The 19537-nt window shown below is 42.5% G+C and overlaps 1 protein-coding gene across 1 annotated transcript; it reads left to right on the top strand.

Annotated features, from left to right (window-relative positions):
* The first annotated feature begins 1005 nt into the window (after positions 1 to 1005).
* Positions 1006 to 11217, top strand: LOC111666682 (uncharacterized). Its single transcript, XM_023422098.2, has 2 exons — positions 1006 to 1427; positions 7178 to 11217. Exon 2 carries the CDS (start codon positions 7714 to 7716, stop codon positions 9577 to 9579), a length of 1866 nt encoding a protein of 621 aa, XP_023277866.1. The 5' UTR covers positions 1006 to 1427; positions 7178 to 7713; the 3' UTR covers positions 9580 to 11217.
* The last annotated feature ends 8320 nt before the right edge of the window (positions 11218 to 19537 follow it).

The following is a 19537-nucleotide window of genomic DNA, read 5'->3' as shown; positions in this document are numbered from 1 at the left end:
AATCCTATTTAAGTTAATATACACAAGTATTATCAGCTATTTTAACTACTTTATATACTATTGCACAGTTTAATCTATAATAAAAATCATATTTTATAAGATGATTGTGTTCTTTATATAAAATCTTACTCACGTAACTAATAACTATATATGTCATACAAGTGTAGAAAAGGAAAAACGCAATATTTTCCTCTGAGTCTAGCGTAAGGTAAAAGTATTTGAAGATTGCATTTATCATCAATACCACCCCTGCTAGCAAACCCCTGCCTTTCATCAAGACAGTGATCTCTGTAACTGACCTTGACCTTTGACTTGATTGTGGAGAGAAGAAATTGAAGGTTCAACTATCTATCCATCTATCCATCTATCTATCTATCTATCTATCTATCTATCTATCTATTTATCTATATATCTATCTATCTATGGAATAGCATAATCATAATCTGTAATTTGAGCAGAGAGAGGAGAAAAGAGAGTTAAAAATGAAAGAAAAGCAGAGAGATTGGCAAAACAAATGATGACTCTCATTTTCACTTATATCAGGAATCAGTATTAACTGTGTTTCTATAATTAGCCATGTCAAAAATTGCTAAATTTGTATAGCCTATATTACTGCATTATGTCACACACACACACACACACACACACACACACACACACACACACACACACACACACACACACACACTTATAAAGTTATACACAAGTATAACATACAGCACAAGTATTTTGGGCCATTCAGTTTCCTTGGACTCACCAAAGGTCCTTCTCGGTCATTATCAGAATTAACTTTATCTTTCCCCCATTAAACATAAAGTATCACCAGGTGAAACTATATAGACTTGATATTGAGAGGATATGCAACACTGACTCGTTGCTAACACAGCTGAAGGACATGCTGTTACATGCTATTATTGGACGTCTCAGTATAACATGGTGTCCGTGAAAACGCATTCATGCCCTTGTTATAAACTTAACCACTCCCGTAAAGAGTTGCTATTACAGCGCGGAGGAAAGATGTAGATGGAGGTGGAGAGGACAGAAAAGGAGAGGGTTTATAACACAGAGAGAGAGACTCTCGCGCGGAGAGACAGAGGACAAAAACGTGACTAGGCAGCCTAAGAGCTGTTATGCAACCACTGACCTACTAACACATATTTCTAGAAAGGGAGCCGGAGAAACTGGAGCAGTGTCCGGCCGCACACAACACACAGACAGCCCGAGCCAAAAGACCGAAACAGCATCCACCCGACCCACTGACTCAACCACAACTGACCGGAGAACCGACAGGAAACGAAGAAGAAAGTGTTTTTTCGTTTTACGGGAGGTTTCTTCTAAAGGGACAAGGAAAGGAGGAAACGGGAGCGAGACAGCTTTTGTGTCGGGGAAGCCTGAATCTTTTTTCCCCTCCTCCAGGACATGGAAAGGTATGTTAGAGTGAGCGCGGAGCCGCATTCCGCCCTTTGTCTTTGTCTGTTTGTGTCTTTATATGTTCCTCACTCGGCGTGGTTAAACTCAGAGGTATATCAGCTCAGTGTGAGTGTGTAGACATGAGGACATGATGCTTATGGCCGGTTATTGTTCACATGGCGACTCTCTGCTCTACCGGCAGACCCGCGCGTGCGTCCGTGACTTTGAGACGTTTGCGGCTGTTTTTGTCACATTATTAAATCCGGCGCTCGCGGTGCTAAAAATGCTTCTTTGTTGCCGGGTTTGTCTCGTTTTCTTGCTTTGTTATTGAAATGAAACATGTAGCAAGATTGGAAACGTAGCTGGCCATACTCCACATAATGTGCTCAATGTCAAGGCGAGGTAATTTCCCTCATGGTGGTGTTTTCCAGGGAATGGGGGCAGCTGCTGTAGTCGGGCTGTGTTGTCTGGTTAATGCAGACACACGGTGTGCTATATTAGCCCTGCACGTGGCATGCTGCTGTTTGTATGTGCATGTTGTTTTCACGTTTTTCACTAGATGACTTTATTTTCTGAGATATTGATGAATCTCTCTCACCATCCACCTGATGCAAACATTAGGCTGAATTAAAGCATGGCTTCTTTTAGGATACCAATTCATCTAAAGGCTATTGTTTGTGGCACATTTTTAACAAAACTGGTTCAATTTCATTTAAAAGTGGAGGGTATAGTTACATTTAGAAAAGATTATATGCAACAACAAAAAAAACATTTTCTTGTCTATATCTATAGATATGCTGTATTCATTTGTAGGAGTGGAGATACTACAGGGATCAAACGTGTAATGTAACATGTAACAGTAATCTATTATAATATTGAAAAAAAAAAATGAAAACATTTTTATGCTTAATTTTCCCTTAAATTTACTTCCCCCAGATGTGAAGAACATTTGCTCCTGCTTTTAGGTTACATCACTATCACACAATTAATGTTTAAGTTCAAAGGAGAAAACAAGCACAAAATGTCTGATTTCTGCTCAGAGTGAGTCACTGATGATTCTTTTTTACTCATGAGGTGTGTTAAGTAAAGCACAAAGCTTTGCTTTGAGGGAGTTGGAGGGTATGACATAACCAGCGCACAGCAGGGAGAAGCAATAAACAGCAGCTCTCTCCTGGGACAGAGAGGCCTGTAATTGATTCCCGTTCACACCCTGTGCTTTCTTCTCATCATTCATACCCATATTAACACTACACCATTATTCCTAAAGCAGATAGATATTTAACAAGTCTGCACAGGGGAAATTGTATTTAGAAATGTTTTCATCAGTGATGTAACACAGCTGCTCAAGGTCTGAAAGCTATTTTTAACTTGCCCAGTTTTTCTCCTCCAAGAGAAAACATGGAATAGAAAAAGTTAAGCAAGGCTAAACTAGATGTAACAGTCTTCCCGGTTCGGTGAAAAGCTCGTCTCCCAAGATCCCAGCAAATTTTTTAGTGTGACTTTGTTGTGAAATTAGAATAACAAGTGAACATCCAGGATGTGATGCAATGCATGGAAACCCCTGTCTGGCGAAGTTCTGGTGAGCTCTTAGTCTGCCTGCTGCCAGCTGGTCTGTTTTCAGAGCTGTCTGCATTGCTCTGTCCCAGCCAGAGCTCTGAATATAGGTCAGACCTGTAACTGGGTGAGGAGGCACATGAGGTATACGGGACAAGCCGTGGACTACTTTGACCACTCTGTCTGTTGCTCTGAGGAATACAAGACCTCAGATTTATGCATACTTTAATAGGTTAAGCTATTTGTCCCAGTTTTTTACTTTAGTGACTGTTAATCAAAATGTTAAATTTTTTTCTCTTGGTGATTTTACTTTGCTAATCTGCTGATTGCGAGTAAGTAAAACCTTTCACCATGTTGCAGTAAGTCAGATTTGACTGAAAAAGATAAAGGTCACATGTTACTAATTGACCGAGTAAGATTCAAATTATACACAAATATGTAAATTCACACTACGTAATACATTTCAAAATAAGGTCATGCTTATTTATTAGATTCATTCTTCACCAAATTTCTAACCTTTCAAAAAACTGCTTATACCTGTGTATTCAGTCACCTACGGCCAGTACAAGTTGAAGTGTGTTAGGTAACCTATTACTCTGAAGAAGTGTTAAATGGCACACAGTCATATAGGTCTCACTAACTGACCTGAAATGTCTGGATTCCTGTGTCCTAGTTTGGATTCTTTACATAAAACCACGGGGCAAGACTGAGGCTCCTAGCTGGGGCCCCTCCACGTGTGTGGTGTTGGATCACTTAGAGGATGGAGGAGGGGAAGAGGATGCCATGCGTTTTACTCACACTTGCCTCAGAGGAGGTCAGAGGTGAAGCATTCCTCCCTGAGCGGCAAGTGCCTGGGAACTACTTCTTAGCTGAGTTTTCCTCAGCCAAAAATACAGAGAAACGCACTGCTTACAGTAGCTGCAGCCAACCCTCCTTTTTTTTTTTTTTTTTTTTTAATGGGAAATTAGCCTCTGCACAGAGAGCTAATTACACAATGTACCCATCTCTTTTCTAGCTTCGGTCTTTGCTTTGATTCAGGGAACAACATGCACAGAGAAGGATAGTGAAAGGGGAGATTTCAGGCTTTCACAGCCAGTAACCTGTAGCTTCTGCTGCTATGTAATATGCATGTGTTACACAAGCTTCGCTCTGCAACAAGAGAGATTCAGAGCACGTAGGTTACGAGCACCAACGGCAGCCCCTCCCCATGCAGTCCTGAGAGAGGCAGCCTGTTATGTGTGAATTTGGCTGCAGAGATGGGTGTGTGCTCTGACGTCAATGCCATCTCCCTATCTCTCCCTATCGTTTTTCATCTGCTACTGATGCATATTGTTATGTGCTGCATAAGGCGTCGCAGGGTTTCTAGAGCGAACAGGAATTAATGTTGGAAATCACTGGGTCTTTCGTAATCCGATTTTGGGCAGATGGCGTATGCAAGTTTGTCTCTTTTATTCCCCATGCTGCAGTTTCTGTAAAATTCCTCTCATTTCCACCAACTGAATTCCTCCCGTCACCCCATCGCTCCTCTGCTTCCTCCCTCCCTCACCTCTTTCTGTCGCTCTATTTTTAGAGTGCACTCTAATACTCTCTTTCCCTCTCCTGCCCTCCCTCCCATGTAGTCCCACTGACCTATTTTATGGCGCACCGTCAAAGACAGGAGGAGTGTTTACTGCTTAGCGTCGTTTCTAGGTCAGTGGGACAGCGCAGACGTATGCGTGCTTCCTTCATTGCCCGCCTTTGTTTCGCGCCACCCCTCCCTCCCTTGCAAGTCTTTATGAAAATTATTCAGGGTTGGAGAGAAAAATGGGGGCTGACCCTACATTTTTCCACATCTGTTGGTGGTTGTGTCCAAATCCCTTTCAGTTCAGTGTAGATTTACTCCAGTTCTTCAAGAAAAGGCGAAAAAACAAAAGACGGAAGAAATCTTGTTTTGCCACTCGGAGGAAAATTCAATTTGAAGAATAGCCTGCAGCATTTCTAGACTTAGCCCCTCAGTTACAATATCACAGGCATGGGTAAATAAATGGTTAATTATTCTGAGCTGTAAGTCATGTTGTTTCAAGGTCACAATGTGGGTTTTTTTGAATGTGAGATTATGCAACAGGACTGGGGGGGGGGGGGGGGGGGGGGGGGGGGGGTAGAGAAATGCATTAACCAGTCTGGAGAAGATATTCACTAGGTTAAATTGTTATTTGGCATTGAGTCTGTGGTGTGAAGTAAGTGGTTTGTGATGAGGGAACAACAAACTGCACTTAGCAAGTTTTTTTTGCCCTCTTGACATCATCATGGTTTAAATAACGGGAACAGTCTGTGGAGATTCTTTGTTCAAGTCTGCTTTCTCTGCTTGTGCCATGTCTGGTCTCAGTTTCCAGGCTTCACTATACAGAGGGAACACAAGACAAAAACAGTAGCATGAATTGGGACCAGGAGCTGCTTGTTTTTCCCCCAGCAACACCCCAAAATTCCTATAGCCTATATCTTTCCATGCCTGACTTTATCTTTGCATGCTAGAGTTAAAAAAAAAAAGTTTAGAGCTTTCAAAATGAAATTGTCTACAGATGTCTTTACTGATTGTAAGTGACATTTCTTGCCCTACATGACGTCAAAAGGATTGACAGCAGTAGCAGCTGTAACACAGTCTGTCATAAGACACTTAAACTGACGCACAGTTTACTATATCAGTACCGACCTTTGCTGCTTTTGAGGTACACAGTCAAAAAGTTGCCAGGGATATCCTCAGGTTTCCAGTCATTGCTGCTGCAATTGCATAACACAAACCCTTAGCAAAACTCCTACACCAACATGTTATTTGCAAACTTGTGCCTCTTATTTGCATTTGATTTGAAAGTCTGAAACAAAAGTTGCTTGACAATTGAAAATGACAGAACTGAGTCGACTGATTCAGTGTCCATTAAACTGTGAAACTGCGATTCCGGTTTCAAGTGTTTGATACTTGGTATCACCAAAAAAAAAAGTAATAGAAAAAAATCAGGGAAACACAAGGCCAGTAAAAGCATTTGTGATGATAGAAGTTCATATTTGTGCTCTGTTTAATTCCAGCGTTGAGGATGAAAAGTGACACCAGAGGAGTCACTGTTACCCACAGGCACAGTGACCTAGATTATAGCATTCCCTGTGCGAGTGTGTCATAAAAAGATGTTTTCATGTTTGTAATGGACTCCGGGGGCTCAGTGTAATGATGTGTTATTAATTACTGCATATCAACTGTGTAATGCTGTGCAGTGAGAGAACCAGAGGAATCAGACCTAAAACAAAGAGCAGATCTAGTTATTACATAATGCTGGACTCCCATCAACATCCGCCCCGTGCTGCATTGGGCATTGTTGTTAACTTTATGGCGCAAGACATGTTGTGTGAGCAATGCTTCCTGCTGAGCTACAACGTTGACACAACATAAGGAAGTTCAGCAGCTTGTGGTGTTGTGTGATTTCAGACAGTGTGACGGCTACCAGAGAAACTGAGACATTACGGCAGTGATGGAGATCTCACCCTCCCCCACAGACACACACATGCACACAGCCTAACACAGATGTGTGTCCAGTAACTGTGATGTCTCCTATAAGCCCATTTCAGCCATTCCTCAATGAGTATGATGCCCTATTTTCAATTTCGTTCAGTATTCATGACTCTCATTTCATGTGATTTCCCTGTGATGAAAAAATATAAAAGCAGAGGTTGTAATACATTATTTGTGTCATATTGCATCACAAACCATGTTATATCTACAGTAATATGTCATGGAATAAGTGGGATGATACACCAGATGTATCCTCGTCTACTCCTTCCCTCCCTCAGCCCTTTATCTGTCAGTCTCTGCAGAGCTGGCACCAGGTCAGCCTGCCTCAGTCCTTGTTATGTGACTATGACGGTGGCTCTGTCTTACACAAGAGTTCAGCAGCAGCAGCCCTGTGTACTCATGTGTGCTGCTACTCATGCTCTGCACCCACCCCCTTTTTCTCTGTGAAGTCAAGGAAACAAAGACAGGAAAGATAAACATTGTGCAACTTTGATGGTTATGTAATAGATTTTCAGCGCAAGTTGAATTGTGATAAACAGAGTGCATATTGATCTCAAACCTTAGAGGTTACATTAAAGGGACCTTATATACCACAATGAACGGCAGTGGTTTTACAGCTAATCTAACGCTTTCTCTCTCTCTCCCCTTCCCTCTTTCTCTCTCTCCATAAACCAGGTAGTGGTCAGCAAACAGCAGCACTGAAGCTAGATCCTCAGGGATCCCCGAAGTAGACGGACTGACCTACATCCTGTGTAAGACACTGAGAGAAGCAAAGCAGCGGCCTGACAGGCATCACAGCTCTGCTGAAGATTGAGGAAGACGCAGATAAACTCAAAATCACCTCCAGCGAGACTCCAGAAACTGCTTTGAACAACTGACTCTCTGCTCAAAATACAAACTTGTTTATTTTTTTAGGTTCCTCGTTCACAACACTAGTTCAATGTCTGAGGTTTTTGTGGAGTTCCACCTCTTTTTAATCTTCCTGGCTAATTTGGACACTTGAACATTTTGATCTTGAATAATACATAGCAGAAATCAATGAGGCAATCCTCTCAAGGAGCACAAATACCTCATCCAGAAGTTTTTGCCGATCCTGCGACATAGGTCACACTCCTTAGTAACAAAGCAGAAGGCTCATATAGTTTTACATCTTTTCCCTTTCCCCCTTTGCCCTTCGCTAGAGTCACACTCTGGCCCCCAGTCGGGAAAAAATGGAAAGTCTCAGTCTACACTTCCCATCTACCAGCAACAAGAATACCATGGAGGTAGAAACTTATTCTCCCTACAGTGCGAGCCTCCCATCCCCTGGTTCTGAAGGTGGAGCGCGGATCAGCCGCCAGGCTAAAGGTAGCAAGCCTACTGTGACTTCCCGTCGCAAGCGAGAGTTCATTTCTGATGAGAAGAAAGATGCTTCCTATTGGGAAAAACGGAGGAAGAACAATGAAGCAGCCAAGCGCTCAAGGGAAAAGCGCCGCCTCAATGACATGGTGCTAGAGAACCGGGTCATGGCGTTGAATGAGGAGAACGTTCGTCTAAAGACAGAACTCCTTCAGCTCAAGTTGCGCTTTGGCCTCATTAGCACAGCCTCCTACATGGAGAAAAGTCAGCAGATCTCCAACAGTGCTGCAGCTGTCAACACTGGTAGCAATGGGAGCAGCACCAACGGCACCCCGAACAGTAACGCCTACCTCTCAAGCAGCGGTTATTCAAGTGCGTCCCAGGTGATGCTGAATTCAGACTCATCTGAAACTGAACAGTCGAGCCGTGGTGAGCGCCACTCAACGCTACACAAGTACTCTCCCCGGGGCTCCGTCTCCGACATGTCTGATGGCTCCTCCAGAGACAGCCCAGAACCCATGGGCTACAGCATAAAGAAGGAGCCCTCAAGTCTGGAGATGGCCCGGCTGGAAAGCAACGGGATTCCCGATGGGATACCAAGTGGAATGTCAACTGGGGCTTATCATGGCAGCCACACCGCTCTGGTTTCTCCTCACCAGCAGAGCACCCAGTTGGCTGAAAGTGCCATGGACTACCAGCACCACCAACAGCAGCAGCAGTGCCACATGGAGGCCTCCAGCCCCGCTCCTCAGGCCACTTCTGCACAGAGGAGCGTCATCCTGTACCGCTCCAGCAGTGGCTGTTACCCCATGGAGAGCCAGAGGTCGGAGGACCAGCTGTCCCAGCAGAGCAGACCGCCGCAGCATGGCCAGCACACCTCAACTTCCAAGTTCTCTGACTGCTCAGTGACCATCACAGAGGTCGCTGAGAAGCTAGAGAGGACGAAGACCATGGACTCGCCCCAGTATGAATACACCAATGATCATGCTGAGTCAGCAGATGAGCTGCAGCAAAAGTACAATCCCAACAGCCAGCAGCAGCATGACAACCATCATCATTACAGCTACCAGGGTCAGGAGAACAGTCTTCAGCACGCAGAAAGCCACCAGAACCCCTTTGCCCCTAATCTGATCCACAACACTGAGGAGGGCAAATCCTCCTTCACACAGCACAACGGCTACCTCAACACACTGGACGAAGAGCCCCCAGTGCTCACCTACGAGGGAGGCCCCCGAGCTGGTGGTTTCTACCAGGAGAACTCCTCCATTAAAGACACCTCCTCCAGTGACGGGGACCCACGTAGCTCTGATAAGGAGGGCTCCACAGATGACGAGTCCCCCTCCTCGTCCTCCTCAGACATCAGCAGCTACCACCAGAAGGCGGCGGGAGCTGCTGGTTCACATGGAGAGTGCCAAGCTGAGGTCAAAGCCACCGCTCTGCCTCACAAGCTCCGCCTCAAGTACAGAGCACTGTCCAATGGAGGAGCAGGAACACAGGTAGAGGGCCCTGTCAGCACCTCCATGTCACCCTCTCCCACCTTGCCACAGCACCCTTACTTAGCTCTACCCAGCAACCTTCATAGCAGCCAGGCCAATGGGGAGAGCAAAGAGGTGGACAATGAGACTGATTATGCAGAGGAGGTCAAGCCTCAGGTGAATGAAAGGGCAGAGTGTAAAAAGGAGGGAGGGAAAAAGGGATCCAGCGCCGGAAGAGGTGGGCGAAATAAGAGGCGAGACTAAGGACAAATAGGAGTAGCTGGAGTATTTTCCTATCACCTCTTTGTTGTCTACAGCAGACAGACAACTACAAGTATGACTCACATCGGCACCTTACAAGAAGTCAGTGATCTGTGTGAGGTGTGGTTAGGATGTGATTTCACCATCAAGTTTCACTGTGTCACCTGTTCCCCTTCCCCTTACGCTCTCCTACCTCCCACCCATCCCTCCAGTTAAAATAATAGATCACTTAATGAGGGAGGGGACAGAATGAAACTCTCCAGAGCTGGAGTCTGGGATATTTCCCTTGTGGAAAATTCAAACATTATTCAATTATTCATTGTTGTAAACTGCCTTGGTGGCTGGCCAGCGTTTATTGTGGCATTATGGGAACATTCCTTTGACCAAAGATACACATCCTTCCTTTAGCATCTCCCTTTCCTGGCAAAGAGTTACATTCGTCCTCCCTCTGAACACATCTGTACCATTTGATCTTCTCATCATCTGCACACAAGTCCTCTTCACTTCTGAAGCACTTAGATTGTATATTACTGTGACATATAAATTTGCATATATGGAATATATATTTTAAGAAAAAAATGTGGCAAAAACAACAAAAAATAAAACAGTGGGATACGGAAGTTGTAGACTTTAAAGTGATCAGTTTGTTCCTGTTGAGACACCTTGTACAGTCCCTCTTTGTCTAGAAAATGCCTCAAAGATGTTCTTTTAACTCAAAGTGGGAGCCACAACTTGTAAAAAAAAAAAAAAAAAAAAAAAAAAAAAAAGAAAGAAAGAAAGAAAGGTAAATTTTTTTCAGACTTCCTGCTCGGGCTCCTTGTTCAGGTGAGCCAAGCTTTTGACACTCAAAGCTGTCAAAAAGAAGTCAAGGCCAGTTATTCTCATATCAATCAAGGCTATGCAGTCACACATTGCTGTTGGCAAAACCTGACAAGCACAAGGCGAGCCTTGTTTGCCAGCTGTTCAACAAAAATCAATAGATCTTCATATTCCAGACAAAAACTGTCTGTCTAATAAATGAAATGGCTCTCCAGTCGCAACCAGCAAAGCTGCTCTATCTTCATAAGGTGCCTCTTTATTGTGTTGTCCCTTGTCCCCACATTGGCCGATGTCTTAAGGATCCCACTCACCTTCGCACTGAGTTGTTTTAGCTATAGTAGCTGCAGTAGATCATACAGTCTTTACAAGTTTAACTGTTTCACTTCCTGGTGCCTGCCTCTGGTCACTATGTATAAATGTAAAGTTGTCTCTCTTATCTCTTGTATACTGCTGTCATTATTTTATTATTATTTTATTAATATTGTTATTTTCTATTATATTCTGTTATTATTTTGGCTATTATTATGTGTATTTTTCTGTCATCCTGTTGTGTCATTTTGCTCTATGCTCTTCCTGGTTGTGCTGTGTATTTACCCTTGCTGCCCTTTGCCCCAGTTACCATTTGTACTACGTGTTACTGTATAACCTTTGTTGTTTGCCGAAAGGCTTTCCGAAATGGAAAAAAAATTGAGTAAGGCTTGTCCAGAAGTGATTATGTATTGCTATACTTCACGTGGATATGCAAAATGGTTACAAAAAAAGACTCATTTTTGATTGTGAAAGATTCAAAATGGGGAAAAAATAAAAAGGTTGTTGAATTTATATTCGTCTGTTTTGAACTTTTTGAGTCACTCTTATGAAATGCCTTCAGACACACACACACACACACACACACACACACACACACACACACACACAACCCCTTTTCTAGCAGAAGACCAACTAGCTGATTCACGGCTCGCAGACAGCAACATCCCAGTCTGCCAGTACAGCTCAGTGTGAGCCGACACAGTCAGAAAAACTTCACTGGTTCACCACGTCATGCCTGCTGCCCACTGGCAGAGATTCTCTGAAATGAAATGAAATCACAACAATACACAGACTGTGTGGTACAGCAGAACAGGGGGGAATCTGTTGTCCAGTTTTAACCTCAGCCTGAATATTCATGTCATATATTTATATTTATAGTTATACTAACACACAAAATACACATGGCTCCAGTATAAACAACAAAGTACACTTCATATTTTACAAACAAACTCTCAAAGGAGTCTATTCACTGGATAGGAAACTTAATGAAAACTCTCAAGGTTGAGTATTTAACTCAAATAGAAAGGGATTGCTCAATAAAATATAACAGTCAAAACTTGGTTTGACTTCAATGGCACAAGAAAATGAGAGTTTTTAATCTAGATTAGAAAATACTAAAGTAGGGGTGCATTTAAGATAACTACTTTTGCTGCAACTCACAGCTTTACGACCACATTTAAAGTAGTGTAACGTCAAAAAACAGTAGTTCCACATATTTTTCTCTCAGTTTCTGCCTTAGTCCGGAATTGCTCAACATCATGACCCAATCTGTCTTAGTTGGAGAAATGTGAAGAGAAAAATCACAGAATGAGTGCAACAAGGAAAAACAAGTTACACAACTGTCTTGGGAGAAAAACTGCGTCAGACTGGTAAGTGTGGCAGCCTGCATCTGACCCTGCCGTTAATGTAACAATAGCTGATGGGAACAGAAAGTTGGCATTGGCAGAGCGTGCCACTGACAAGGGTTATATAACAGCCATTAGAGCGAGGAGAGCCTCAGATACAGAGGTGTTGCAATTTCAAGGAAACACCCAGGTTTTTCGTGAAAATCTCAGGAGCAGCAGCTCTGGACTGGAAATGTCAACAACTGAGGGCGAGGCAATCAAACCACTTGTGCATGTTTTCATCCTCAGAGTTTATTACCAGAGTTCTTCATGAAGTGCAATTTTGTGATGCAAATTAAATGCATCCCCAGCACTTTTGGCATACAGAGGTTTATTCTTGCATCTCCTGCAATAGATAGAGGAAGGATGTAGGTGTGTGTAAACAGCTGACCACACATAGACCTGCTGCTTCTTGTCAGCAATGTGCTACTCTAATGTGTTTTCACTTCTGCGCTATATGCCACCCACCAGCCAGCTATAACAAGGTGACATTCCTGAGAAAACCGCAGTGCTTTGTAAGTGCACTATCCCTTCCTCATTTTCTCTCATATACCTTTTCCCCCTCCCTCCCTCCCTCCTCTCAGTATCTCTTGTTTTCTCTCTCTCTCACTCATTCCCTTTTCCTTTTTTTTTCCCAACCCATGTTTGAGCTGTAAAAGCTGCTTTGTATTGTGCGGAGGCTTGTGAAAACGGGCCAGGAGAGTAAAAGTAGGTCAGTGAGGAGGGATAGGAGAGGATGGATAAGAGGGAGAGGGAGGGGAAGGGGTGAGGAGAGGAGGGGGTTATACAGAGTGGAAGGGAGAGAGAGAAAAAGAGAGGAAAGCGGTGGAAGGAGGAAGGAGGGAGGGAGGGAGGGTTACGTCACATGCCTCTACAGTGTAAACTTGAGCAAACTACTCAGAAAGAAGCTCTCGCTTGTTGCTGCATGAGGGAGCAGGTCAGTGGTGCACACACACATATCAGTCTGCTGTTGCATCAAGCTGACATTTATAAAAAACACACACACACTGATTAATTCCTCAGAGCTTGTTGAATTATGTATTGTAAAGCTCTATGACATTTCTATAATACTATAAATCATTATTGTTTTTATCATTCTTTATATTCTCATGGGTTTCTGTGTAGATTTAATGACCTCTTGTCAAATACTGAAGCTTTTTCTGATGATTTTAGTTAACCGACAGTTTGACCTCATTTGGATTTTTGTCACTATTTGCCCACACACACCTTTTAAAGGCACCTGTCTCTCAGGTGTGTGCACAATTGCAGAGGTATGCCTCAGGATGGTGACTTCCTACAACATGAAGAAGTTAATGAAGGCTGGTAGGTCATAAGAAAGAGAGTGCGTGTGTGCGATAGAGAGAAGGGGGGTGTTGGCCCAGTGCTGCCTGCGGTGATCAACAGCCCGGGCTTGTTATGTAACTGGGATGCTGCAGTATGTAGGTCAGCAGCACAGGGAGAGCCAGGGATGGGGTAAGGAGGATGGAGCTGAGGAGTGTGTGTTAAACTCTGTGTTGGTAGATATATGTGTATGTTCACACCTCTGAATTTCAGGTTTGAGTCATTTTAGCTGGTCCTCCTCATACAGACAATGTGCAGTTTATGTCATGCCATGCAGATGTCAGATACCACTGCACTCACTGCAGACATCTCTGCTGAAAAAGCTGAAATGCACAAGCTGAGAGGAGGAAATCATCAGAGGCTTGATGCAGCAGAAACTCATTGTGCAATCAACCTAAACTGACCCAGCTTTAAATTTAGAAAATTAATCTAACACACAATCCAGTCCCCATAAACTTTGAATAATGATGTTTTGCGTCTTCTGATGTGGGAAAAACGTTTTAAAAAAAAGAAAGGAAAGGAGATTTTTAACCATTCTTTCAACTGATATCTCATATCAAATGATAATAAACTTTATTGTGAACACTCGTCAAAAAAGGATTTCATTAAGAATTAATATGTCAGGACAGAAGTCGTGCTGGGAAAATTGAAAAAGGCAATCAAAATAATGCTAATCATGATGAAAATAATCTGATTTTATCCTAATATTGTACACAGAGGGGACACTGAGAAGTTCTGTAATTAAAGAATAAATCACTCAGGAATGCAATTAATCAATTATTAAATGCTTTGCAGCATGACTGGACCTGGCACTAATCAAGAGCCTCAACGTCCCACAGTGAGATTTAATACAACTATTCATAAACTTCAGGATCATGTGATGATGATTGTAATGATCTGAATATGTTGTGATTCTTTCCTGATTCCTATCCAATTTGCAGACTGCAAGTTCAGTATCGAGATGTTTGCAGTACATGTTTAGGTTAGGTATTTATAGATATGGGATTCTGTATATCAAGAGGTGTGCTAACTTGCCCTCATGACAATTTCACAATCTCAAATAAAACCGAATCAAGCCAAACATTCCTCTGATGGCAGGAAGCCTGAGAGAGAGAGAGAGAGCAGAGCAAGGGGGGGAACGACATCTTCTGCTGGACATGCTTGGTTGGTTGTGGTTCAGGAATGAGTTATGTTGCCTGTCATGATCCGTTCAATCCCTGCTGCCTCTGCCCTACACAACACGGTAAAATAGGTCAGAGAATGTATGTGTGTGTGTTACATGTGTGTGTACAACTGAGATTTGAGGACCGCCAAATTCAGCGGAACACTACAATACACACACACACACACACACACACACACACACACACACACACACACACACACACACACACACACACAGACACACACACACATACACACACACACACAGACAATGCTGATGCATTTACATCACAACATAGAATTAGGCCACAAGAAAGTTGGGCACTTGTGAATTGAAAGTAGGCCACAAGGAATAACTGTGTGTGCGTGTGTGTGTATGTGAGAGATGAATCAGCTCCATGTTACGCAATGCTAAACCACCCTTGGGTCCCATTACCATATCTTGTGCCCTTGTGCTACAGGAAGTAGCCTGTTGGTGTGTGTTCATGTGTGCGTGTCCAAATGGAGGGTACAGACAGTGATATCCTTTTGGCTACTGACTTCAGCAATCCATCACCTACATGTTGAATTTGTCGGCCTGCTGGACCTTAACTTGTCTTCAAATTGTTCCTTCACAGCTGCTTAGTGCAAAATGTGCTTGGGACAGCGTTTTGTTTTGTAAACATGGTATCTATACATGATCCCATATGAGGAAGATATTGCAAAATTACCTCAGTCCACTTTTGGTCAGAATCAGACCAGACAAATTCATGATTAGTACACGTTAACACATTCCCTATCAGTGTTTTTATGAAGTTAAAGGGGCTATATAAGTTTTTGCTATTGCTACATAGCAAGCATTAGCATAACTAGCTTTTTTTGTTATCCGTCAAGAATAAACAAGGCAACTTCAGCATTAAATTTAATTTCTTTACTCATCAAGAGCTGTCTCCAGTGATGGAAAGCCACACAAATGTTAACTCCTATTTTGCTTCAATTTCTATCACTTCTTTTCTTCTACGGAAGTTAGCATGCTAGCCAGCTAGCAATTTCTGATAATGAGTCACTGTAGCTAGCATCCAGTCCGCCCTCAGTTCAACATGAGAAGTAGTGCCGCTCAGGGGGCCAATTTAAACCTCTTGTCTTGTAAACGCAACAGTGACTGAAGCTCTTGGCAAGCGGCCATCACCAACACTAGCTCCCTGCAAGAAACCATGTTTGGCTGCAGAGAAAACTTAGCAACATAGCCAATAGCACCTTTAAGTAGCCTATTAACACTCTTTTTAAACAACTGAAACGTTAAATTTTAACCATTTAAAATGAAATAAACACCACTCTCATGTCTGTACAGTAACCACAAAGCTAAAGCCAGCAGCTGGTTAGTTTAGCTTTGCACAAATCTGGTTGCCTGGCAACCTCCACATGACAACAAGACTCCAGTTGGTCACTGCACTCAGCCAAGAAACAGTGTGGACAGAGCCAGGCTAGCTGTCCCTTGTTTACAGTCTTTATGCTAGGCTAACTGGCTACTGGTTTCAACTACATATTTACTGTATATCAATGAGATCCCAACATCTCAAACTATGCCTTTAAAAACTATCTACTCTTCTCTTGTTTTAACAATCAATGCACCACATAATTAACAGAAATCAGCAGAGAAGTCAGTTTACTTCATAAAAACAGTATGTGTGCTTAAGTTTTTGTATGTTTTATATTCAGCTGAGCTTTACAGTAAGTTTCACATTACTAACCAAAGACAAGCTTGCTTCAAGTTACATGATGCAATCACCAATACCTACTAATTGAGTCCAGACACACAAGTTTCCCACATAGCTGTTGGAGAGCTATGACTCAGGTGTCATGAATGCCTCTCCCTGGCTTCCACATAAAAACGTTCATATTTGTGAGCTGTATGTGTACAGTGCAAATATTTTAGTGACATCAGAGGAAGACTAATGGCCCTTGAGCGCATGAGCTCAAGTGCACAGTTTTAAATCCAAGCTGCCACATTGTTAACTGGAGCATCGCCGGAGATCAATAAAGTTAATTAAACACAGAGTGGAGGTGGGCTACCTGCATTTATGAGGAACTCCAGTGACACTTTACAGGAAGGCATTATGGGTTTATATGTTGTTTCCAATAAACTTGTTAATTACTAATAAAGCATTATGAGCAGTAAGTCAAGTGTCATTATAAGTGTGGGAACATTCCCTTAACAGCCTGGATGTGACCTTGACCATGAGAATCCCAAAATGTGTTAAAGTTCTTGTTCTAGCTAAGCTAATATGCAACTTCTGTGGTCCAGGTTTACCAAATCAAGAGGGTATCTTCCAAAATCATGGTCTTTTAGTACTAAATTCCCTTTTTGTGTTACTATAACTGCACTCTGCTGGTCCGCCCAACAAGGAAACTCTACAGGGGAACACAAAGACCAAATTTAGTACTAAAAAGCCTGTAAATTTGGAAGACACCAACTTGATTTGGTTATCTCAGAGTGCTGAATAAGCCTCATGTAAGAATGGCGTCATGCTAGGAAGTGATCTCCCCACAGCCAGTATGGACAGGAACAACAATTACAACGACTAATAATTCTTATAAATGAGCATGTGAACATTATATTAAGATAGACTTTAAAAAATTGGAACCTATCCTTGAACCTACATGTCTATCGCAAGTTGATGCTTTCCTGCAGATACAGTGCACACAGCTGATACTGTGCTATTTCATCAGGAATAATGCACTGTCGGCGTTTCCCACATAAGCCAACATTATGGAAACTCCATCAGCCTGACGGACAAACAGCATGTTGGAGGTGTGGTGGGTGAGGTAACATGCAGTTCTTCGTGGTTGTTATTAAGTGGATTAACCCCTTTAGATTAGTCTCAGCCATTTCTCCCATCTGTCTACTGTTACACCACAAACCTGCTACTGTAAAACCATCCCAGGACACACACACACACACACACACACACACACACACACACACAGGAAAACACAACAAAAGAAGCATCAGAAATATATTGGGGAGCACATGAGCATATCTTCTCGCACTGACCTACTGCGCTGTATTTCTGTGCTTGACTGGACACACACACAACATGCACACACACTGAACTAATGCTCATTCACATCGCATATTTACATTTTACTGTAGACACGCTCACACAGCGGCCTTGGTCTCACATGCAATAAAACACGCACCCACACACTAATCTGTGATTAGTCGTTGGTTATTATTCTCAGTCGAGTGAACAGGAGACATGGCAGTCATGTACAGTACTGACACAACAAGGTGGAATTAGCGAGGCATGACTTTGGACATAGCTGACCGTATGGAGGGATTTAGACTAAATGTATAAGTGTGTCACTGTGTGACACTGTTGAATGTGAAACTCGGGGTGCATAAATGTCTCTCCACTGAGGTGTTGTGAAATTTGATTTAATTTATTCTGATGGAGGCCTAAAGAAAAAATGAAAATTAAATACAAAACAAACCAAATCTGCACTTTTCTACAGATTGCTACATGGGACAAGAGTGTGGATATTCTTTATGATCTGTGTTCATACAACCAAACAATAAAAAATAGATTGAATTAAAAGAAATCATTATTTTTGAGGATGTGAAACCCTCACCTTGACACTCCCTTGCCCCTGCGTATCCCAGTACTCATACACAGTGGCAAGTCAGGTTTTTCAGCTCGTGAGCAAAAATCTACTGAACAAAAATTAATAAAAAAAAGGAAAATTGGCTTAGTTTTTGGCACAGATAGCGCCACCATTAGGCCATTAATAAAACTCATAAGTCATGTGAAGGATCAAAGCAAAAGCACATCTCAACATATTGGCCTTTTAGTGCCGTTTTGCTGTGGAAAACCAACTCAAAGGTTTGTTGGCACTGCATCAATCTGTGATACTGGAACAACATGAATCTATAGCTGTAAGTCATGAGTTTGGCTTGAATTTTGGCACAGTTCATCTCTGCACAAAGTCCTCATCTTACCAGACATGATTTAGGCCATTTCTCCAAAATAACTATTGATGCAGATGAAAACCTCCTAGATTATGCAGCATTGATAGATGGACACGATGATGGGTGTGTGTATCTATTTGTTGCATCACAGTCTGAGTCAAACTCCTAATGACTTATATTTTTGCTTTAGGCTTCATTTCTGCCATTAAAAAGCACAAACACTCCACAAAACACAAGAGCATCTTCTGTGAGTCAACCTGGGATGAACTGGGACCAATTTATATTAAGCTCTCACATGATACCAGTTCCCCAAATGTTAGTCAGCCTGTTGGTTGATTGAACAGTTTGTGCAGAGTAAGTTCATGTCAGGAAAGAGGCCTGATCTGGCCCAGAGCACACTGGAAGTCATTAAGACTCAATTAGGCACGAGGCCATAGAGCAGAGGACGACAACAAGGAACCACAACCACAAGCACAGAAAAAGAGACTGCTCTGCCCCCGGGGGGGGGGGGAGTCACAGTTTGGTTATTTCTTTTTTCTTTCTCTCCAGCACACAGACACAGATGCCTTAATGTAATATGGGTAGTCAGATGAGGGTGAGGGCAGCATGGGAGTGAAAGTGTTGCCTTGACATCCTGCGCAGGCGATGACACATATGAAAGATAAGGTTGTAGATATACTATTGAATACAAGCCATAATGAAATACCACATAAAAGGTTCATACAGGTAAACACAGGGTAGATAAGTAGTAGTAATCTTAGGGCAGATAAAAGGGAGAGCCGAGGAAAGGAGTCAAAAGGATGGTTTAAACAGAGAAGAGGAAATAAAAGAGAGTAGATCATTTGTTGCCTCTGCACCAGCTATACACTTATACACTAGCTGTTAGAAACCTTACCACACCCTTCTTGACAGTGAAGGTGTTAAAGTAGAGAAAAGTTTGTTCAAAATATAGAAAATTGAGCTCAGAAAACCTGCAACAGAACTGGAAAGACAG

The sequence above is a fragment of the Seriola lalandi genome, unplaced genomic scaffold (assembly GCF_002814215.2).
Source record: "Seriola lalandi dorsalis isolate HSWRI2012SDOR001 ecotype SW California unplaced genomic scaffold, Sedor1 jcf7180002054678, whole genome shotgun sequence".
Taxonomy (NCBI): Eukaryota; Metazoa; Chordata; class Actinopteri; order Carangiformes; family Carangidae; genus Seriola; species Seriola lalandi.
The sequence above is the reverse complement of the archived record's forward strand: the minus strand, read 5'-3'. Positions and strand labels throughout refer to the sequence as shown.